Source organism: Chrysemys picta, chromosome 1 (genome assembly GCF_011386835.1).
Source record: "Chrysemys picta bellii isolate R12L10 chromosome 1, ASM1138683v2, whole genome shotgun sequence".
Lineage (NCBI taxonomy): Eukaryota > Metazoa > Chordata > Testudines > Emydidae > Chrysemys > Chrysemys picta.
The window spans coordinates 89384076-89408623 of NC_088791.1; the positions used below are offsets into that span (position 1 = coordinate 89384076).

The 24548-nt window shown below is 45.5% G+C and overlaps 1 protein-coding gene across 5 annotated transcripts in view; it reads right to left on the minus strand.

Annotated features, from left to right (window-relative positions):
* Nucleotides 1-613: 613 nt before the first annotated feature.
* Nucleotides 614-24548, minus strand: part of GRIN2B (glutamate ionotropic receptor NMDA type subunit 2B) — a 270832-nt gene continuing 246897 nt past the window's right edge. For all 5 annotated transcript variants that reach the window (XM_005308916.5, XM_005308915.5, XM_065562233.1 and 2 more), the window contains 4 exons: nucleotides 11269-11429; nucleotides 8898-9085; nucleotides 6039-6277; nucleotides 614-3156 (listed from right to left, as the gene is read on the minus strand). In XM_005308916.5, coding sequence (XP_005308973.1) covers nucleotides 1258-3156; nucleotides 6039-6277; nucleotides 8898-9085; nucleotides 11269-11429 — 2487 coding nt within the window. In that variant the 3' untranslated portion in view covers nucleotides 614-1257. The remainder of the gene's footprint in view (nucleotides 3157-6038; nucleotides 6278-8897; nucleotides 9086-11268; nucleotides 11430-24548) is intronic.

Below are 24548 nucleotides of genomic sequence, written 5' to 3' on the forward strand. Positions count from 1 at the left end.
CCTGTGCCATTTTGTGACATATTTCTCTCTGCCTGGCAGGGGGAGGGGAAGGAGGAGGGATCAGGCCCCTTCCTGACCTGCCCCTCTACTTTTACATTGGCCAAAACAAGGTTGACATCTCCTGAAGTGGCAGGGTGACAGATCTCCACTTCTGTCTCTCCCATACGCTCACGCTCTTTGCCTTTTCCCCAGCTTCTCAATCTTTGTCCTGCCGGGTTTGTTAGCTGAACACACACTCCGTTTGTGGTATTATTTCGTTTTCCTCACAGACATTTCAAGTATAGTATGATCGTGTATACCCACCAACAAGCCAACTTGCCTTATAAACTGCTCCCATGATTTAATGATGCCCAAAATTAACAATGAGTTAATTACTAAGGAACAAGCCAAGCCTTACCTCCCACCCCCAAGCGTCTCTCGTTTTAGTGAAGGCAAAGTCATCTCCCAGGCTTCCTGACCTCAGCGTTGCTGTCCCACCCCAGACCCAATATCCTCCGCCACCTCTCTTGCTAGTCTGGCACAGATGTGCTGGCTGCGTTACCATCATGGAACCACCAGCCAGTCCTGCGTACAAATCACCCTTCCCGCCTCCAGAAAATGATTCCAAATTTCAGTGTAAATCTCTCAGTGTATATGCAAATACATATTTCAGCCCTAAACCCCCATAGTCTTCATGAAAAAAAAAATGAAAGAGAACCTCAATATAACCAGTATGTAAGTGCATCAAGTCAATCCCACGTTATGTCTCCTTCATTTTATCCATGTATTCAATTTTTTTTTCTAAACAGTTTTAGGAAGAATTGCCTGATAGAGCATTTTCCTTTGTGTCCATTCCACCTCTTCTGCTCTCTCCTCCTGTCACGCACGCGCTTGCATATCCCTTCGCTGTTTGGAGTTTAAAAAAAAAAACGAAACAATACGGTCACTGTTCCTGCCCACACAGCTTCCCCTGCCTCAGCCCAGAAACGCACCTTCTTCTCCACCTGGGACACCCTAAGCGAGGATACCCAATTCCTACATCAACGGAAGTGTGATGACCAGGAATGGAGGAGGAAGGAGGGAGTGGGAAAATGGAAAGAGATAATGGGGGTGGGGAAAGAAAGAGGTGGCACTTGTCACCAGTGCTGCCCTAGAGAGAACTCAGAACTCCAGTGTTCCACAAAGAACCAGGAGAGCAGCAAATGGGCACCAGGTCTGACCCCATCCTGCCCTCCCACACTCCACATTCTCCCCCGCTCCCCACACACTTCCCCTCACTCAGACATCAGACTCAATACTGGAGAGTTTCTCATAAACATGCCCGTTGCTGGAGCCATTGAAAGCCCTGGGGTTTTTGTTGTTAGGCACACAGGGGTTGGACTGGTTCCCTATACAGATGTCCTTCTGAAAACGGGCTGGCACAGCCCCGTGAAGGGCTGAGACCACTGGCTTGTTGGTGGTGACAATGGCTCGGAAGTCCGGCCTGGCTTTGGGCCCACCTGCCACCACAGGCTGCCTGAAGAAATAGGATTTGCTGCCATGGAGCAAGCATTGGTCATCCCCAAAAGTGGGGATGAAAGGGTTTTGTGTGACCCGGTCAGGGTAAAGTGACTTGCTGAGCATGTAGCCGCTGCTGCCAGGGTTGTTGTGGTGGTGGTGGCTGGTGGCGGGCACTGAGGACTTGTTGTTGGCAAAAGCGGTCTCGCTGGATGACATGTCAAACATGTGGGCGTAGGGGCTCCCCTCCAAAAAGCGGCCCTTGTCCTTCAGGCTCACGCTGCGGGGAGCCAGGGCTGACTCATCCTTCTGCAGGTCCACGAAGGTGTCATAGGAGTGCTGCCGGCGGAGCTTGTTGCGGTTCTTCTTCTGCACCTTGGAGGCAGAGTTAGATGGGCTCTGAGGATACTTGGAGGAGGTGGCACTGGTCGTCACTGGCACTGGGGCAGATGGCTGGTCCAGCTCTTGGAGAGAGTTGTCCTCACTGATGTCATAGAGGTTGCCTGCCTTCTTGCAGGCCTCACACCGGATGCAGGGCTGGCGGGTAGAGTTTTGCCCCACCACTGCCGGGGTATAGTTGTGCAATTTAGAGGGGCAACTACGGCAGAAATTAGCCCCTGGCCGGTCTTCCCAGTCTAGATTGGTCAGGTTCTTCTCCCATGGTGCTGGCACTCCACTCACAACACCATGCTTGTGGTCATTGGCTCCTCCAAAGTCCGCTGACCCATGCTTGTGGTGGGCCCTGTTGGTGCAGGACGCTCCGCCCCCTACAGCATCGCGCTTGAACTCATCTCCCCGCTCTTTGTAGATATCCGTCAGGTCCACATGCTCCCAATGTGGTGAGTTCTCCTTGGTCCGGAACTGGTCCAGGTAGAAGTCCCGTAGCCCTTCCTTGTCCCTAAAATAGCGCTTGTGGTCTGGGGAGCGGGGCGGGCGCCTACGGTAGGCCAGCTCAATCTCATCAAACTCCCGCCGTGATTTGGCTGAAGCTGGACGTTTCTTCAGGCTGTCCTTATACTGCTGTTTCCGCCGCTTGGCGGCGTTGCCTTCGATGTTGCCATAGGTCACCGTATGGGTGGAAATGTCAGAGACATCTGAGCGGATCAAGTCGTCATGGCCCCCTCCGCCACTGTAGCGATCATTCTTGAAGGAGAACTTGCCATAGAGGTCACCTAGCTGACTATGCTTGGAAGGTGGCAAACCAATGTCCAGTGGCTTCTTACCAATGGACCTGGGCTGAGCGGAGAAGGGTGGGTTGTCACAGTCATACAGTCCATCGATGGAGCTGGTACTGCCAATGCTGTGGGGCCGATGGTGATGGTGGTAGTGGTCCTGATACACGTTGCTGTCCTTCAGTTGCAGGTTGCCAAAGGTCCGTTCTACTTCGCTAATGTAGTCACTGAAGAGGTTCTCCTCACAGGGCGGGTTGTTATAAGACTTGCAGTCAGAGTGGGTGAAGCTGCGGCGGTGCTCAGAGATATCGTAGACTGAGGATTCGCGGCGGATGAAGTCCAGGGCACTCTGCGGTGAGCCATTGACACCTGACAGGTTGGCCATGTTCTTCGCTGTGCGGAGCAGGCGCAAGATGTTGGAATGGGTGTTGTTCATGGTGGCTGTGGGGGAGTTCATCGCTGACTGGTGCTCCTCAATGGCTACCCCATGGATGCAGCTGTAGATACCCTGAAATGAAACGGAGGAGACAGAGATCAGTGCTTCTGCAGGTGGGCAGAAAGGAGAAGACAAGGAGCTGGGAGAACTGAGCTAAGGGGAGTCTGAGCCAGGGAAGCAGAGAAAACGGTTTGTTCTAGCATGGGATCCTAGAGTTTGCCAATCTTGCATCACTATGAAAAGAGGTCAAACCTGCATCTATCAACACTGAGTATTCTTTCCCTCTGTATCCTACTCCCCTCCTTTTCTGTTTTTTTCCTTCCTCTCCCTCTCTCTTCCTCTACTTTGCTCCCTCTCATTTCCTCTCCCTCTCTTCTTTTCTCCCATTCACCTTTCATCAACAGAACAGTTTAGAGAGGAAAGACAGCCTTGTGTTAAGTTACTGAACAGGGACTCAAAAAATGTGGGGTTTGTTCCCAGCTCTATCACAGACTGCCTGTGGGACCATGGGCAAGTCACTTAGCCTCTCTATGTCTCCAGCTATCAAAGGGGAATAACACTTCCTTTGTCCATCTTTTCTATTTAGATTACATTATAAGCTCTTTGGGGCAGGGACTGTCTCTGACTAAGTGAATGGTCAGTGCCTAGCACAATAGGGCCCTTGTGTTAATTGGGACCTCTAGGGATTATCCTAGTATAAATAAATTAATTAAATATTAAAAGATAATAATGATAGTTTCCATTTGGGAAGACATTCATTTATTTGGGGTAGAAGGAATCAATACCTCACAAGATAAGGGTCCTCTTCAAAAGCCATTAATTCCAAGGGCAAAACTATCTCCCCTGCAGTATACAAGCAAAGCTCTCTGATGTCAGTGGGAGTTACTCGAACCCAGCAGCTGGCACTTTGGATTCCAAGATGGGCATCAGCACCACAGATAATGTCTGTGAGAACAGCCGCCTCAGAATTGGGCAAACACTGAATTTCTGCGTGGATGCAAGGAGTTCAGGATAGTCTTGTTTTGCCCTGAAATTCACTCTCAGACATCATTGACTCAAGCTGGCCGGGGACTGGTTAAAAAGGAGAAAGCTTTTCTTGTCATCATCACAGATTAGAAAAGGAAATGAGGAGAAAGAGTAGGACCGATGAATGGGTATTTAGCTCTTTAGTGTTTAGCTGAGTATGGCACAACAGATTTTTTAAATTACTTTCAAGTTAAATCTAACATTGATGACATAAAACATAAGAACTGCCACACAAAGGTCCATCTAGCCCAGTACCCTGTCTTCTGACAGTGGCCAATGCCAGGTGCCTCAGAGAGAATGAACAGAACAGGTAATCATCAAGTGATTCATGCCCTGTCACCCATTCCCAATTTCTGTCAAACAGAGGCTAGGGACACCATCCCTGCCCATCCTGGCAAATAGCCATTGATGGACCTATCCTCCATGAATTTATCTAGTTCTTTTTTGAACCCTGTTATAGTCTTGGCCTTCACAACATCCTCTGGCAAAGAGTTCCACAGGTTGACTGTGCATTGTGTGAATAAATACTTCCTTTGTTTGTTTTATACCTGCTGCCTATTAATTTCATTTGGTGACCCCTAGTTCAGGAATCAGATTGACATTCTTGGAAAGTGAAATCCTGAATTCAACTGCAAAACAGACAGCAGCAGTGCAAGATTTCTCCATGTTTCCCCAACCAGTGCATCTCAGCCATGACACAGAAGGACCACTTCTATGGGTGAGAGAGGTGTTCAGATTCCATGACTCATTCGTCATTTGCCTCCTTAGTGAGACTACCAATCTGGGGTCCAACTAATGTCAAATATGAGGTGAACACCAGTGTATTATAAAGTGGACTGACCACCAAGTCATTTCACATCGTGACGTAGGTCGTCCGACAACTAGCAGAAGGTTAGTAACTTTTAGTCACCACAACCAGGCCCAGATTTGTACAAATAACCAAGAGATAAAAGGATCTGCATTCTGCTAATACTCTCCTGACATATCCAGTTCCCCCACCTGCTCTCCAACCTGGCATAAGATTGGGACTGGTGATATAAGAAGGACTTTGTACCCCTATTGCCCATTCAACTGAGCCATCTAATTCCCCCAAACAGTGTAGCACTCTTCATATAGCCACTTTATTGTCACAGGGATGGTGATATCAAAAACACAGAACTATAACCTCACTGCAGAATGAAGCAGAAGGAGATGCCAGAAGCAGGAAGAAGAGAAAGAAAGCTCTAAATGGGGCACAAATGTTATGTACAAGAGGAGAAGAAGGATCACACAGAAATGACTAGCTGGAGAAGCTCATTTAGAGATAAAGGGGACTCTTGAAAGGGGAATGTTTAAGGTAGGTTTTGCACTGAGTGTTGAGGGCAAGTGGCTATCCTTTTTTCCAGGGGCTTGTGTGTTGGTCACAGTATGAATTTAGATTAGGGACCTCCAAGTGCTCAAAACAATCACAAGACAGTGCTGATTTCTCACAGAATTATCTGAATCGCTCCAACACACAGGACAATTTAAATTTGGTGTTCTAACTAAGACCAGAGGAGAACTGGTTGATGGAGAGGAACTGCCACAACCTTTCCTCCAAGAATTCAGCGCCCTTTCAAACAATTTTGGAGGGATAGAAAAGTTACATTAACTTTTTTATATATTGTTTCCCATTTTCACGACTGCCTCACCATTACCCAATTCCAAGAGAGAGCAGAAATGATGAAACACTGAGGAAAAGGCAGTTCTCCCAAGGAAAGTGTTGGCAACGCTTGTAACATTGAAAGCCAGAGTGGTCAAAATGCTGGACAATACAGTGGAGGCAACAGCCCTATGCTGTGTGTAAGAGGGATGGCCAAGAGAATCCAGTAGAACTACCCCATTTCTAATTTCTATAACTATATGACTTAACCTCCGCACTGTTCCTTCCATTTTCTGAAGACACTCACCCTGCTGATGGAGAAGACCATGCCAGGCTTGCCAGAGCAGACACCTATGAAGCAGTGGCGGAATTGCCAGTAGAAGAGATGCTCACAGATGAAGGTGATAAGGCTGAGGGCCATGGCTGCCCCCAGCATATAGAAGACGCCTGCCATGTTATCTATGTCCAGCTGGCTGCTCATTACCTCATTCTTTTCATTGTGACAAATTCCAGTAAGCCAGAGAGCTTCCAGCTCTTCCATCTCCCCTGGAAAGAGACAGACAGACAAAGTTGAGTCAATCCTGCATTGGCTGAGAGACTGGAGTAGAAGTGGACTGGGGTAGGAGAAGCTGACTGGATAGGTCTTTTCCAATGGCTGAGCCCTGTTTGCACACCAACTGTCTGGTCATGGGGGCTAGAGGAACCAGATGATTGATGGGGGAAGTTTTGACTGGTTGGATGAGCTAAGCCAGTTTCCATTGACTGGGTGAACTAGGCCAGTTGCCAGCTCTGCAATATTTCCTGTCACCAGGCCAGTAGGGCATATAGCAGATTAAATAAACTACATTCCTTTCAGAGGTTTACTTAGTGTATAACTTTTGACAGATCATTTATTTAATCTTAGGAAGTTTCAGTTTTTATTTTCTGTGAATTTTGAGAGATAACGTAAAGTGTTTAGTTCCAAACGCTTTACTGAAACTTTTATCAATGTAAAATTTTTGCACTAGCAGGAAATAAAACCTGAGATATCAAATGCAAATACTTAAACATTTACTTACTGGAGAAGTAAAGATTCTTAAAAGATTCAGAAATGAAATGATAATATATAAGAATTATAACATTTCATAAAACTAAGTTTTTGTTAACTGGCTGTAAAGCAGGATTGAAAGTAAAAGATGACACCAATTATCTCCAAGTGCAGTAATACATGGTTTTTAACTTTCTCTTTTGGTAAATTTCAATGAAATGTGAAAAAATGTGATGTTTTGGGGTAGGAGAGAGAAAACAGTTACTACTAGCACAGGCCAACAAATGAGCCAAAACATTTATGAAAATCTTTTAGGCTGAAATTCAAAATTTTGATGAAATTTTTCATTGAAATTTCATATTTTAAATTTTTTCAATCAATTCTATAGCTGGTCAAAAACAAACTGACACTTTCACAAAAATGTTTTCAGTGTTTTTGATTTATTTTTTCCAATTTTGTCAAAATTTCAAATTTCTAACCAGCATAAATTATTGCCAATTTATGCCAAGTAACAATAAATATTTCCTTGCTTAGATTTATTGCACACTCATCCCTAGGACAGGATTTTCAGGATCTATAAAGAGATTCAAAAAAAGAGAAATACTCTGTCTTGGGAATGCTTTTCATGCTTCTGGGGAAGATGGGAGTTACTCACACTTTTCAGGATCAGACACAGACAGGGAGAAATTCCCCATATTTATATGGTGTCATATTGCAGTTAGAGGCGTTATGGGATTTTTATGCCTTCCTCTGAAGTATTCAGTATTAGCCATTATTGGAGAAAGAATACTCTACCACAATGGTGTGCAAACTTTTCCAGTCACGCCACCCCCTCCTCCACCCCCACCATTAATGGAATCTGTCTGCACCCCATCTCCATTACTTCTCAACCAAGATTTCCTCAGCAGCAGACTGCTTCTGCCTTGCAGGCAGGATGCACCACTAAGGCAGGGCCAACACCTGCCCCTCTGCCCCTCTGCCCCTCTGCCCCCAGGTTTTCAGGGTAGGGGAAGGCATGTGCGACGGTCTCTGGGGGTGGAGCCAGCGCTGGGCATGGAAGCTGCCAGGAGCGGAAACCAGTGCAGCACACTGACCCACAGGCTAGGTGGTCCACTGAGATGAGTCAGAGGATGGAGGTGGCGCTCCCTCCCCACCCCCTGAGGGGGCTGGCCCGGGCCCCACCATGCAGGGCTGGCACGAGCCACCTGGTGTTGCCGCTCAGCCCCCTGAATGTTCCTCCACACACCCCCTCAGGGTGTTTGCGAACCACTGCTCTACCAGACTGATGGCCCACTGTCCTGTTAACCTAAGTCAATTCTTGTGTTCTTCCTGTATTTATTATACCAGACTTTTTTTCTGATTTTAGACTTCCTATTCATTTACAAAATAAGATCAACATTTTTAATTTTCTAAAAAGAATATCCAGAAAGGAGTGGGGTGAAAGGGAGAGAAAAAGCAGAAGAAAATTCTAAGAAAGGAAGCTCCAATCCCACCAACAATCCACCATATCTTTAAAGTGACAGGATTTTATCCACTAAGGATCGGGGCACACCAGCTTGTATACAGTAAAAGCTGATCAGATCTTTCACTACAAAATTTATCCCTGAATCCCCAACTTGTTTACTTATTACTTTATTTTTAGGTTTAAGAAAGTTTAGTTTTCTCTTTCCTCCAGGCATGTTTAATTATTGATCACCTGGGTGTTGCACAGCTTGGTGGTGCCTGGACAACACAGGCATGCCAGAAATAACTACTGAAAGCTCCATTCTCATTTGGATTTCTGATTATGGCTAAAACCAAGAAGTACCAAAAATCTGACAAGGAAAAGCCTGTTCTCACAAGATTTCCAGAGTGAAGACGTTCAGATAAACTTCAAATACACGTCTGAACTTTTGGGGGCTTAATTCTCATTAAACCTTTGAAACTTGTGATATTAGCCCTGAAGCTGTTATTAACCTGCATAAAGCATATCCAACTGTGTGTGTCTAGCCCCATCCCTCTGCCAACATGCTTTTTCACTACTCTTGCACTGTTTACCAAATCTAAGATGTTAGGGTCAGGGAGGGAACCCCATTTCCATACAGCCAGGATCTGGAAATTTGAGAGGAAGCCCCATACCTCTTTGCACAGACCACTTACCATCACCAAAAAGTTGTAGAATGGCAAGATCTACCTGACGCTTCCAGCCCGAGTCCTTTTGGATGGCAATGCCATAGCCAGTGGAGGCAAAAACCTTCCCACTACCAATCGTTACCAGCTTGCAGCCTTCGTCTCTGCCAGCCATGTAGTTTAGCACTGCTGCATCATAAATGAATGCATCCAATTTCCTGCCCGGGTGCAAGGAAAAGGGAGAATACAGTAAAGAAAAGATTCTGTGTGAGTTCAAATCATTGCACATAACTGAAAGGAACTGCTGATACCAAGAACAGTGGCCCTAACTAGTAAGGATGGGAGGAACCCGTCCAGATGGAATACTGTATGTTGCCTCCTGAACCTTCAACAGGAACTGAAATCTGAGACGACAATCTTTTTTGAATTTGAGTTAGATTAGATAAGGACTCATCTCTCTCTCCCTGACATCCAGCATGGTCTCCAAAGAGGCAGTGTGAAGGAACATTACAACAGAAGTCTATTATAGGGTCAAGGCTGAATGAATAGGAAGCTGAAGGGAGGTCTATGTTCATAATAATAATATCTGGAATTTTTATAGTGCCTTTCACCCCAAAGGATCCTAAAGTACTTTACTGAATACATAAATACTGCACAACAAATTAGGACTTGAAGTAAGGAAGAAGGCCATTTCCAACCGATACTGCTGATGTGACTTAGCTAAGCAGAATGTAATTATTCAGATTAGATTTGGTCAGGACCCTGAATTTAACTCCTATGTTACTGTGAAAAATCCCATGGGATCTTTAACTGTGACAAGTGGTTAGGACAGCAGTCTTACGTCTCACCATGAAGACAGTCGTTTTAGCATTACAGCGCCTTGCTAGCAGAACACGGAGAAAAGAGTTCAGTACAGACTCAGGGGAATCACCAACACTGACGCTACATAATTACATGATAGGGTGGATACACTCGAGAGATGGCAGGTAGTAGAGCAGTCTGTTGGGAGCCCCTCTCTGCATCCCAGTAAAATAATCTTTTTTTTTTTTTTGGCAGGTACAAGGGGGAGCAACTAGGGGAAATACCTAAATAGGAATTTGGATCTTCTAAATAATCAGATAGCTGAGGAGTAAATGCTACCACTAAATATGAACCGAACCACTTTTTATATAGGACAAAAGACCTTCCATTTCCCACATACACTCACAGCTATATCATCGTTCTAATCCACTGTAAGCAGATTTCCAGGATGGCCAGTATCCCAGTACATGTGCCTATCTAGAGTGAAGTCTGTCTCAGGGCATTTATGTGTCAGGGATGACATCTCTCCTGAATAGAATACATGTCTAGGATGACATCTATCTCAGGGAATATATATTTCCTGGATGATGCCTATCTTGACATGTATATTTCCAGGATGGCATCCAGAAACAGTATAGTCATTTGTGATGGGCTACGCTCCTCTGAGCCTGGCAAATAGGTTAGAAATGTTCAGTCAATCTAATAATTAAATTGGCTGAACAGCCCTTAGTGCTTCAGAATAAACCTTATCAGAGGGTGCAGGGCCTTGCAAGCCAGAGTGAGGCTCAAGGTACAAGGATCTTTTTTACACCGGGTGGGGCCCTGAAAACAAGAGGGAAGTTTAGCAAGGGGGGTGGGGGGAGCTTTATTCATACAGAGACCTGCAAACTAGATATGGCTTCTACCTAACTCTCGGAGGGGAGCATAGTGACTAGTAGACCTACACAAGTTGTTCAGAGCAGATACTTTTTTCCAGTGAATGTTTCCCTCTCTGTTTTCCAAATTATCTATGAAGAGACTCTGATTTTCACAGATCTGTTCAGGATTCAAAAAATTTTGACAGACACTTTATGCAAAGATTTTCTACCCTATGGGTCATTTGCAAACTATGTGCTTTGACTATATGCCTTCCACTCTACAATATTCATTACTGCCATACTGGTGTGTGACTTGTCAATCAAGTCACATGGTATTGCTTCTGCTCCCTAGTTGACTTAATCTTTTACAAAACAGAGGAGGGAAATCAAAGAAATTTCAAGCTGATTGTACAAACACTTATGGAGCAAACTTTGGCCCCACCCTGCAAGCTGCTCTGCTTGTAGGGAGCAGCTTGCAGGAGTGAGGCTCTGGGTACTGACAAGTATTCACAAGATTTTCTCCTTCCGCAAATATTCTTACAAACAAAAATCACTTGTACAAATGTTAGAGGAAAACTGACAAAAACAGTTGCAAATAGCATCAAGGCCAAATCACTCTGGCAGCTGTCATGGTGGATGTCACCTTTGCAATAAATCATGGAGAATGATCCTCAAAGCCCCAGACACACAGGAAAAGAAGCCAAGCTCATGGTATGGACAAGTTTGGAAGGAGAAGGCCTCACCCAGTCTTCAGCGAGAATAGGGCATCGTCCACCCCCCTCTGGTTGAACTTCACCATGTAGCTATGCATTTCAGGGTAGTTGTTGCGAATGTTCCTCTCTGTGCTGCCATTGGGAACCGTCCCAAATCGGAAAGGGGGTGAGAAGTCGTTAGGTTTCTGGAACTAGAAAGGCAGAGAAAGAAAATTCCTCAGAATCTTTCAGCAATAAGCAGTAGTTTGCATGAAAGAACCCACTTTAATGAGAGAGAAAACATCTGTAGTGACGCTGAAATTAGCTCCAATCTTCTTTTAAGGTTGAGTGCATATTTTTGAAATTAAATACTCCCCTACTTCCAAACACAACAGCATCTGGCTGGTGCCTACCTTATCCATCTAGTTTCACTTTCCAACTTGAAAGAAGTGCAAAAAATAACCAACCATCATGAAGGAAAAAGAAAAGTTAGATTTTTTTTAATCCTTCATTTTTAAAAATATACACAGGTAAGAAAGGATTTTCAGTAAATACAATATATAATTTTTATCCCGACTCTATCAATTTCCAAAAAATATATATATACATTTTTCACCTCTGTGCTTCCTGGTGCAGGGAGAACTGAAATAATAATGAGGAAAGGCTCTTCTCACAACACTTTCACCTCCAGTTTGGCAAACTATGAGTTTGCTTTCTGCTTTTGGGCATGTCTCCTGACTCAACATCCCACTGCTGCTGAAGGTATGCCCCTCACTAATAACAACTGATGCCTGAGACAAGGATGGTGGAAGTAAACCTCCAGACCTCTTACTGCTTCCAAGAAATACACTCATTGTAAAACTCCCCCATGACTGCAAGGCAATAAGACTTTATATGCCACTTGCTTAACTCAAGTCACAATCAATGCTCTCTGGAGTTTTATGAGCAGTAAAATTTACCACTGCCAATTATCAAGACTCCTTAAAATCCATACAACAGGGAGACAGGAAAAAGCACAGAAAATTGCAAGCGAGGAACCTAATAAAAGTAGTAAAGAAAAAAGAAACCATGCATTGATCAGTCAGGTCAATGGAAAATTCCTTCCTTGGTGCTGCAGACAGGTATTTTGCATGGCACTTCCTGTTTAGTACCATCTTTTGATTGTCCATTGTGGGGGTCATGAGATGCAAGTTCAGATCTTGATATAATGACCAAACCTGACCAGATATTGTTGAGATAACGGACTGGCTGGTGTGTGAGTATACATAGGTGCGTACCACTGCCCTCTACTGCATGGAATATGTCAGATACTGGATGTGTGTGCAACACTGCACTCTACTACACATAATACATTCTATGCACTGGCTGTGCTAGCAGAACTTTTCTTTTAGGTTGCAACCAGCCAGCATTTGTGTTTGTGTGCACCTGCATGTGCTGTTCCCCTTAGTGGCAGGAATACATCACACCTATTTATACATATGTAGTGGTCCCCTCTGCTGTCTAAGCTAGGGAATCTTTTCCCTTTAGTTATGATGAGATGGATTGGCTGGTGTGTGTGCGAGAGAAAGATAATTAATGCATCCACCGTTGCTCCTCAGTGGATGGGAAATGTCAGATCTGGTTCCTAAAACACAGGCTGACACTTAAGAAAAAATGCATCTCAAAACCTGGAGTCCCTCCCAATGGGAGCAGACAAACTTGGAATGATCAAGAGCAAACCTTGATAGGAATAAGAGCAAACCTTGATAGGAAAAAAATCACTGCAACGTGTTCAAGTTATTATTATTAAACCGCATCGTAGTTACTGTGGTGACTCAGGGCCAGCCAAGCATGGGGCTCCATTGTGCCATGTGCTGTACAAACACTGAGTAGCAGACACCATGAGGCAAATTGATGCGGCCGCCTCAGGTGCCAGACTGTGGGAGAGCGCCACTAGGACCCAGAGTGTAGAAAATTGTGTCTGCTGCTGGTGCATATGTATTCTCTCTGCTCTAGATGCACAGAGATGGTGGAGTGCTGTGCTGGAGGAAGGAGGGCACAAGAGACATAACAGGCAGGCAGGAGAAAAGGTGAGAGGGAATAACAGAAAGCAGCAGGAGCTGTAGGGAGAGAGAGGAGGAGGAACCTCTTATGTACCTCTCTAGCACCCCCAGGAGCCTGGACTGATTAACACCAGCTTCTCAGGAAGCTTCCTGTTTCCTGCTGATTCCCTGAACCCACTTGAGGAGAACAGGCAGTCAACTGAAGTAGTAGGAGCCAGTTAGGCCCTTAAGACGCTGATATCTTCCCTCACTCAGGCCTGATCTACACTGAGGGAGGGGGATCGATCTAAGATACGCAACTTCAGCTACGAGAATAACGTAGCTGAAGTCGACGTATCTTAGATCAAATTAAAATTACTTCGCGTCCTCGCGGCGCTGGATCGATGGCCGCGGCACCCCCGTCGACTTTGCTTCCACCTCTCGCACTGCTGGAGTTCAGCAGTTGACGGGAGAGCGATCGGGGATCGATTTATCGCATCTACACTATACGCAATAAATCGATCCCTGATAGATCGATCGCTACCCGCCAATCCGGCAGGTAGTGTAGACATACCCTCAGGCCCTGCTACCAGCCTGCTTATTTGTCCCTTTCAATTGAGTGTTGAGAGCCATTATAGCTGGCACAGAACAGCAGTCATGAGTGAAAGAAGAAAACGCCCCTCTGGGGCAGCATTCAGAAAAAAAAAAGAAAGCAAAGGAAGCTTTCTATCTAAGCAGGAAGGAGCTCTCCTGAGATACATAGACACAAATGTTCATGGTGAGCCTTCCAGCCCCAGTGACGATGTGAGTGGTGAGGAGATGCCTGATCTTGCAGTCAGTCAGAGTGCAGGTGACCTGGCAGCTACGGCAGCCTCCATATCTCTTTCTCAAATGGATGTAACCATGCACATTCCTGAAGAAAAGTGTAGATCGGAGAAGAGTGTGGTGGAGGCGCAAGAAACAGGTGCTGCTGAGTTTTTAGTTCCTTAAGTCTAGATGATCCAGGACTGTGAACCCACTTGAGTAGTAGCCTGAGGGACTTCCTTGTACTGCATGGGCCACAGCAAGTGAAAAACTTCATGTTCCCCAAAGACAATGAAAATAGAAATTTCCATCCAACAGAATACTAGTGTGAAATCCCCAACGGTGACAAAGTGGAGAGGCCATAGCTTATGTACTCAAAAACCCAGAAAGCTGCATACTGTTTTTGTTGCAAACTCTTCCAGTCTAATGTTCCAGCCCCATTGGGTTCTACAGGAACAAAGGACTGGAAAAATCTGGCTAGAAATCTGGCATGCCATGAGAAGGCAGTAAATCACCAGAGAGCATTCCATAGGTGGAAAGAGCTTGAGATGAGACTAAGGTTAAAGGCCACCATAGATGATCAGCATGAAGAGAAGATTGCATCAGAGTCTCTTTACTGGCAAAATGTTCTGAAAAGGCTCATTGCCATTGTGAGAATGCTTGCTACCCAAAACCTAGCACTGCATGACACTTCAGATCAGCTGTGTGTGCCAAACAATGGAAACTTCCTTCCAATTGTGGAGCTGATGGCTGAGTTTGATGCTGTATTCCAGGAGCATCTAAGAAGAGTCACCACCCAAGAAATGTACACACCCCATTACCTTGGGAAAACAATTCAAAATGAGATCATACAGTTACTGGCAACAAAAGTCAAACAGAAGATTGTGGCAGATCTGAAGTCAGCAAGATATTACTCTGTTATTCTGGACTGCACGCCTGACATCAGCCATACAGAACAAATTACTTTAATGGTGCATTTTGTAACAACAACAGAACCTAGTGAAAATGTTCCTGCAATAGTGACTGTCAGAGAGCATTTTCTAGAATTTATTGACATTGATGATACTATAAGAGCTAGTATGACAAATATGCTTCTTAAAAAGCTGGAAGATACGGGAATTGTGATAGCTGACATGAGAGGTCAGGGCTACGATAATGGTGCCAACATGAGAGGAAAGGCCAGAGGAGTGCAGACATGGATCGGAGAGTTAAACCCTCGAGCTTTTTTTGTCCCATGCAGTTCTCATTCATTGAACTTGGTGGTCAGTGATGCAGCATCAGCTTCTAGTGAGGCTGCTGACTTTTTTAATGTAATTCAAAGCATCTATGTATTTTTCTCTGCATCAAGTCATCAATGGTAAATTTTGAAGCAACATCTGGGAACATCCTCTCTGACACTGAAACCACTGAGTGCCACACGATGGGAAAGTCGAGTGGAGGTGATAAAGCCTAACAAACACCAAATTGGAAAGATAGATGATGCCATAGTTGCCATTATGGAGGATAATGCTATGACAGGAACTGTTCATGGGAGAACAGTGGCAGAGGGAAATGGAATCACCAGAAACATACATAACTTCAAATTTCTGTGTGGCTTAGTGTTGTGGCATGACATACTGTTTGAAATAAATGTTGTAAGCAAGAGACTCCAAGGTGTTGACCTTGATATATCTGGAGCAATGGAACAACTGGACAAAGCAAAGTCATACCTACAGCCTTACTGGTCAGATGAGGGATTTCAAAATGTTCTGAAGAATGGACAGAAGTTGGCAGAGGAATTTCACACTGAAGCTATTTTCCCACCCATTCAAGAATACAAGAAGACACTTTGATTACAAGGCATGGGATAATCCCATAAGAGACCCCAAACAACAATTCAAAGTTGAATTCTTTAACCAGGTGCTAGATTGTGCAATACAGTCAGTTGAAGAACATTTTATGCAACTCAAGAAACACAGCAGTATATTTGGGATGTTTTCTGATATTCCAAAACTCCTCACTATACCTGAAGAAGACCTACACCAGCAATGCAGGGCACTAGAAACAGTGTTGACACATGATGACATGTGCGATATTGATGTGAGTGATTTAGGTGATGAACTGAAAGCCCTTTCAAGATACATTTCAGCAGGATCAACTCCAAAGGCTGTTCTGGAATATATGTGCACAAATAAGATCACCACCCTCTTTCCAAATACTTTTGTTGCTCTGAGCCTACTTCTAACACATCCTGTAACAGTTGCCAGTGGAGAACGCAGCTTCTCCAAGCTGAAGTTAATAAAAACACATCTACGCTCCACAGTGACACAGGAGAGGCTGGTCCAGCTCAACAGAGCATGAGCAGGCCCAGACTGTGGACCTTCAGGAAGAAGTTCAAATCTTTGCAACCAAGAAGACACGGAAAGCATCACTTTGATTATTCAAACAGATAAAAATGCCAGTGTTTACTATGCAGACAAGAAAAGTTACATTTGCTGTTCAGGCGTTTGAAAGTTAAGTGTTACTTAAAATTTTTAAACAAGGCATTTTAAGTTGTTAGTTCTCCTTTATTGGGGTAGGTAGCAGAGCAGTACCATGAGACGAGTAGAACAGGAAGAAGGCAGAATTGAGACCTTTCAAAGTTTTGGCCCAAGCAAGGGGGTATGGGGGCGTCATTTGAGCTCCCCACCTCAAGTTCCAAAATGTTGTGGGCCGGCCCTGCAGACAGTCCCTGTTCCAAAGAACTTACCATTTAAATAGACAAAACAGACACCGTGTAGGGGAGAAGGGGTCTAGCACACAAGCAGAGAGAACAGTGCTATGGCAACAGACAGGCTAGTGCCATCATTTGTTTTTGGGGAGTGGAGTTAGTTAAGAGAGGATCAGCTAAATGAAAAGTGGAGAGAGGGGGAGGGGACATTGAAGGGAAGGGGAGGAGGGTGGACAGGGCAAGGGAGAAGCAGGGCAGGTGTGGAGTGAAGAGGCTGGGAGGGAGAGAGAAAGGGTTGGAGCAAACAGCCAATCAACACAGGGCAGAGAAAGTCAAGTCAAAACTGTAGCGAATTCTCCAAATTTCTGAAGGTCCCTGCTTGGCTGCTTCTGCGGCTGCTCCTCCTATCGGCTGGAGTCTGGCTGGTTCCTCTCTGCAGTTTTCCCACAAGGCCACATGGCAGGAGGGAAGGGAGTCACCACTTGGATCTTAGTGACCCCGTAGAATGTGTGTGTGGGGGTCTCTCTTGCACAGTTGTGTGTGCAGGGGGAGGAGTGCTGGGGGGAAGGGCAGGGCCCCATTTTACCCACTCCCCAAAGTGCAGCAATCCATGCCTGGGCTGTTTCTGCAGCTGCTCCGACCAGCTGGAGTTAAAAGGAATACAGTCACTTTCCATTACCATATAACGTGGTATAGAATAAAACCATGATCCCTGAGCCACCTAGTGCTCCCCACCACTGATCAGGGACCATAGTAAGACCAGCCACCATATCTCATTCTCAGTCTCCTAAGCCAAAAATGCTCCTAGTGAAGGAAACTATCATTCCCTACAAATGGAAAAGATTGGCCCTAGAAACTGTAGCTGGTAAGAATTGGTGTTATGAAATCTACGCCCAGGTATTTTCTCTACCATCCCTTTAAAAAACAAAAATCCATTCTCATTGTTCAATGGAAGGCAAATATGCAGATGCACCTTAGAACCACCACCACTGCAGCCCTGCGAAGAGTGAGATTAGAAATTATATGCAAGGATCCATACAGTACCCAGACCCAGAGAATCTTGGCTCTAAAGCTTGACAGGAACACACATAAATATTCATCCACAGACTCCTGGCTTTATGTTCGTAACTTTGACAAGAACCGATGCCCAGCTGCCACTCAACAATCCATGGGCCCCAAGAGAGAAGGAAGAGACTGGGGAAAGGAGAAAATTCCTCACCCTCAGAGAAATGATCATAGAATTTCATTTTTCAAGGGAAGATAGCTGTCATAACTATAAAGGGAAGGGTAACAGCCCTCCTGTGTACAATACTATAAAATCCCTCCTGGCCAGAGACTTCAAAATCCTTTTACCTGTAAAGGGTTAAGAAGCTCAGGTAACCTGGCTGACACCTGACCCAGAGGACCAATAAGGGGACAAGATACTTTCAAATCTTGGGGGGTGGGGGGGCGAAGGCTTTTGTTTGTGCTCTTTGTTTTGGTGGTTGTCCTCTCTTGGGACTGAGAGGGACCAGACATCAATCCATGCTCTCCAAATCTTTCTGAACAAGTCTCTCATATTTACTTGTAAGTAAACAGCCAGGCAAGGCGTGTTAGTTTTTATCTCTGTTTTCTCAACTTGTAAATGTACCTTTTACTAGGGTGTTTACCTCTGTTTGCTTTAACTTTGAACCTAAGGCTAGAGGGGATTCCTCTGGGCTCTTTAAGTTTGATTACCCTGTAAAGTTATTTTCCATCCTGATTTTACAGAGATGATTTTTACCTTTTTCTTTAATTAAAAGCCTTCTTTTTAAGAACCTGATTGATTTTCCTTGTTTTTAGATCCAAGGGGGTTGGATCTTGATCCACCAGGAGTTGGTGGGAGAAAGGAGGGGGATGGTTAATTTCTCCTTGTTTTAAGATCCAAGGGTTTTGGATCTGAATTCGCCAGGGAATTGGTGAAGAGTCTCTCAAGGCTACCCAGGGAAGGGAATTAGCACATTGGGAGTGGTGGCAGTGGACCAGATCTAAGCTGGTAGTTAAGCTTAGAAGTTTTCATGCAGGCCCCCACATCTGTACCCTAAAGTTCAGAGTGGGGAAGTAGCCTTGACAATAGCCCTGAAAGAACCGCATTTCTGTCCTTTTCACTAGGATTGGAGAACACCCTGGCTCACTGTGGGAGTACAATGTCCATTGGGCTTTAAGTTTTAAAGAGCCTGGAACAGCAGGATCAAGCAGAGCATTTCTGCTTGCTTGTTGCTCCCAAAATGCAACAATTCGTAGAAGAGCAGGATGACCACATACTCCCCCAGCACTGTGTATTGGGGGAATGTATGTGCCTCCTGCTGGTCCATCAAAGATGCAGAACGGGGATCTAGTCAGTCAGTCGTCGCTGGGAGAGCCAAAAGAGGGAAGGCAGGATGCCAGCTGCTGCTACAGTTTCAGGCCAGGGGAGCAGGCCTACTAGCTGCCACTGAAAGAACCAAAGCAGGGGAGTGGGCCTCCCTCCCCAGCGGCTCAGAAGATGCCAATCCAGGGAAGGCAAAGCAGGCTGCTGGGCCTCCCCGGGAAAAGACAAGGAAGGATGGGTACTGGCTGAGGCCTGCTGGAGGAGCATTATGTGGAGAGGGTCACTGTTGTGGTGAGGGAGCTCATTAGATATCGATTCAGAAATTAAATGTGGATGCTTGTGTAAAGGATCAGGATCTAAATCCCACATCCCTAAGCTGCTCCCTCACACACATTTTAAATATCCCTTCTACAAACACCCAGTGGCACAGCTACTCTGCCAGGGTTCCCCAGGCACCCACAAACAACATCCACCTGTAGGCTACAGAGTGACAGTAACTCTTCTCCCCTCCTTACAGGGAAGGGGATGAGGGACAGGTGGAGCAACAACACAAGTGGAGGAACAATTTCCACATGTGGTGAGTTACAGGGGAGTGGACAAAGGGAATTCACATATGCAGTGTATGTGTTGCAGGGGGAGGCACTGTATTGGTCTATCTGGATAGAGTAACGTATGAGTGCTTTTGTCCAAAAGTGTTTCAGTGGGGTTCTGGCTGAATCTGCGTGTGCATTTCTGTGTCAATGTACATTAGAAGCCCAATAGCTGCTCCTCATACATATTCCTCTTCCTCCCATTGAAAGTGAGAAGTAGTAAATCAAAACCTTGCAGTGACTTCGGGAAGGCATGATCCCTGCAAGGACTGAGATCTTACCAGTGCTCAGAGGGTTTAAACAAACACTATGCCCAGGGCTCCCAGCCAACCACAGCTGAGAGTCTCACTTCCTGCTCCCCCATCACTCCTCCATGAAAGCTTTCCGTAGCAGTGGGTTAAGCAACCTGTCTGGCAGTGGAATCTTATTAGCAATTTGGAGCCATGCCGCACAGAAGGCTAGGCTACGCTGTTTTCAGCTGTTTGGATATCGGTTTGCATAATGAAACAGGTGATCGTTTTCCCCCCATTCAGACAGCTGGGACTGGCAGGGATAATGGGAAAGAGGGTAGCTAATTGGCCACAATTAACTTGAGATTTAAAAAAAAAAAAAGAAATATATTGTCCATCACCAAATGGTTCCCAGAGAAAAGTGCATCTGCACGTGGTTGTCTATATGTTACAGGCATTGTCTACACCAGAAATAGCTACACTGGCAAACACCCCTAATGGAGATGCAGTGCAAACCAGAAAAAGAGTTCTGTTGCTGGTACAGCTTAATTTTGTTCCCTGAATTGAATAAACTATACCAGCAAAAAGACCTTTTTTTTTCCCCCGCTGTAAGTGCATCTACTCTAGAGCTTTTGCCAGCATAGCTATGTCAGTCAGAGGTGGTAAAAAATCACACCCACGACCAACCTCACTATGCCGACGAAACATTGAAGTGTACACCAGGCCATAGTGTGTCCGATGCCATGTGATGTATGTGGGGATGTGTTATGGCATCTGTCAGAGAGACTGAGGCAAGGCATGTGTGTATGCATGACACAGAACAAAAGACTGTGTGAGATGCTGTGTGTGCGCTGTCTGTGATGTGTATGTGCATGAACTGTGCTTGGGTATGTGTGTGCAAGAATGAGAAAGAGAGAGATTTAGTTGTCCACATGTTGCCTGAGATAAATTGTCTTCATTAAGATGTGGTGGAGTGTCCGAAAGTATCCAGCCACACGCGCAGTGAAGCTGCTGTGTGGCTTTCCCCCAGGATTGAGCTTCTCCTAGAAATTAGAGATGGAAAAGACCTACTTGGTCATCTAGTCCAGCCGCTGGCCTGGGCAGGGTTGTTCCTGACAGTACCTTTTTGAGTGCTTTGTCCAGTCTAGATTTACATGTCTCACAGGATGGGACTTCCACCACTTATCTTGGGAAACGGCTTCACAGCTTAACCGGGCTCAGTCTTAGGAAATGGTTCCTAATAATCAGCCTATATTTTCCCTTTCTGAATTCCATCTCATTACTCCTGCCTATATCACCATTTCTCACGTGAGATGAGCCCTCGCTTGGTTTATGTTCGGTTGAGTCACATGGTGCACTAGGTCTCCCCATTATCCCCACCTGGGGCCAATCTGACTGTGACCCCTTTACAAAGGCATCACATTAAAAAACAAACAAATAAAAAACCAAAAGATGCACCATTGTTTCTGTTGAGATATATGCTTTAATCACTCTGGTCACTTTGCTTCTGGACAGTATCCCTTTGCCCCCTCCTTCATTTTTGTCTTTTTTAGATTCAGAGCAGAGACCGTGCCTTGATCCACAGGTGCCAACTTTCCAATGTGCCGGGGGTGGGGAGTGCTGGACCCCTGGCTCTGCCCCAGTCCTCAACCCCACTCCACCTCTTCCCCCAAGGCCCACCCCCACCCTGCCTCTTCTGGCCCTGTTCCAGCCCCTCCCTCAAGTGCACCACATCCTCACTCCTCCCCCCTGCCTCCTGCACACTGTGAAAAAGCTGATTGCAGCGGGTGGGAGGCGTGAGGAGGGAAGGAGAGGTGCTGATTGGCGGGGCCCGCCGGCAGGTGGGAGGTACTGGGGGAGGGGAGCTGAAAAGGGAGCTGCCAGTGCGTGCTCAGCACCCACCATTTTTTACCCATGGGTGTTCCAGCCCCGGAGCACCCACGGAGTCGCGCCTATGCCTTGATCTGTAATTGGAAAGTGCTTAATACATTTTTACTGCTACTGGAATATATATCATCAATATCATCAGAGGCTGCGGCTGTATTCCTTTCCTTCTAAGGGCTTGTCTACATGCAAAACTTGTACCGCCCCAGGGGGACACAGTTACATTCGTGTAAAGATGCCTTACACCTGCACAGCTCATTTCCATAAGCTGTATTGGTATAAGGCACCTAAAGAGTTACATAGGCACAAAATCTGAGTGTAGAGCAGGCTTAAGAGACAGCGCTGCTCATTCCTTAGTTAATAAGAGTTCCCTCATACAGACATTTCTCCAGCTTCAGTCCCAACTTGTCCCCCTCCCCTCCACTCAGACACCAGACTTTTCCATTTCAGACACTTTTTCTTCCCAAGGCTGAACCCAGAGTCCCTTCCAGGTGGCTGCAAACACCCAGTTCCTCCCTTTCTCCCATCCCCACGTTTCCTCCCCACCCCCGGCCCACTGTCTTCCCCCATCAGCCCCTTCCATATACCCCATGACAGGATTCAATCCCAGGACTCCAGTCGTGAAACATCGGTCCCTTGACTTCTCCCATCATTTACAATGAAAAAATACACTGCCTTGATTCTAAAGTGTGAGGGGACAATGTCATATCTAACATACAGTGTTGGGAGGTCCTGAAAATGCATTCAATTCCCTCAGGCCTTGCTCTCGTGGTTTATCATATTCACAAATATCCTTTTGTGTTCCAAATTCCCTGGCCTTCTTGGGCATAGTGCCTTGCTCTGTGCACTGCTTAGATGAGTCTCAAGGGGGGTATCAGTGTTAATGCTGCTGACTGTGCTGCTGACTGTAACAACACTGGCAAAGAATTAGATTAAACTCCCCCACAAAGGTGTTGGGAGGGGGGCAGGTTCCACTTAGCAAATGTGCAAGATGCAAGAATGTCAGCAGGTGAAATAGTGACACCACTGGGTCAGGCAAAGAAACGGAGCAAACTGGGAACAATTCAGAGGTGAAAAAAAAAAAGAAAGGAAGTTCAAAAATAGCAAGTTTAAAAATAGTTGTCCTTGTAAAATGGCTGAGATGAAAGCAGTGATCCAATTGGTGGAAGCAGCTTCCGTCACATGTAATTATTGCCAAAGAAATGCTCACAGTGGGACTATACAGTCTCTTCAATGACTGGATCGCTATGCACATGTCAGGTCTGAGCAGTCACTGTACTAAATGGATCACTACCAACCTCAAGGCTGTATAGTCTCTTCTCTGACCAGACTGCATCTCAGGGCTATTTATCACCCATATCATCATGCACTCGCTGGGGCTAAGTAGCCCCTTCACTGACTCAGTCGCTACACACACATCACGGCTCTGCAGCCTGTTCATGACCAGGCTTTGCACACACACTCACCACCAGAACACCATATATACATCAGGACTAGATCACTATGTATACAGTCCATGCAGCCTCTTCGTCACAGGGCTATCATGCTTCATCAGTGCACACCCATCCTACTATAAAGCCTCACCTCAGTCAGATCTCTAGATGCACCTCAAGCCTCTTCACCAAAAGAAATCCATGCTCCCACTGGGATCACTTAGCCTCTCAATCAAGCAGAATGCGAAGGCCACTTCACACACTAACTCATGATACGATAAGCACAGACTTAGGGCTTGTCCACATTTAAACTGCTACAGCGGCACACCTGCGCCCCTGTAGCGCTTCAGTGTAGACACTATCTATGCCGATGGGAGGGATGCTCTTGTCAGAACAAGTATCAGGGGGTAGCCGTGTTAGTCTGTATCTAGTCTTTAAGGTGCCACCAGACTCCTTGTTGTTTTTGTAGATACTTAGTCTTTAAGGTGCCACCAGACTCCTTGTCAGAACAGGCAGTAGCGAGGTCAACAGAAGAATTCTTCCATCAACCTAGCGCTGTCTACACAGGAACTTAGGTCAGCTTAACAATGCTGCTCAGGGATGTGGATGTTTCACACCCCTGAGCGACATAGTTATGCTGTCCTAATTTTCCTGTGTAGAACAGGCCATAAGTGTGACAATTCAGTGGGTTACCAGAAATGAGTTAAAATATCCGTAGCTTTTATTTGTGCACATGTATGTGTAGAGGGTGTGAGTCATTCATTCTATGGGCCAACCCTCCCAACATGAAATCCTACCATACATTCTCTATTATGCAGTCAACCTCCCATTAAAATAGAATGGGGGAAAAGCCATGTAATAAACTCCCAGGCAAACAGTGAGAAGGAAAAGTGCACACACATATATTAGGGGAAATAGAATCAGAAGCATAGATATTCAACGGGAGGGAGAAGTCTGGGATTCAATAATAGTGAAAAAGATCGAGGGGTGACAGTGGACAGTACGTTAGACAGGAGTCTGAAAAGCAATCTGACTGCAAAGAATAGAGCTGGTCAAAAATATTAAGTTTTCTGACACATCAAGGAGACACATTTTTTGCACAAATTTTTGTAAAAAAAAAAATCCATTTCTGACCAGCTCTACTAAAGAAGGCCAATGAAGTTCTGGGATTTATATTCAAAGGTATGTGATGATGGAACAGAACGCTAGTAGTGACTAACCTCCCCTGCTGCAAGCTGATCTGCATGTGGGCATGGAGTACTGGACACTGAGGTGAAAACCTGGCCCCATTGAAGTCAATGGAAAAACTCCCATTGACTTCAGGGGAACCTGGATTTTACCCTGAGTAATC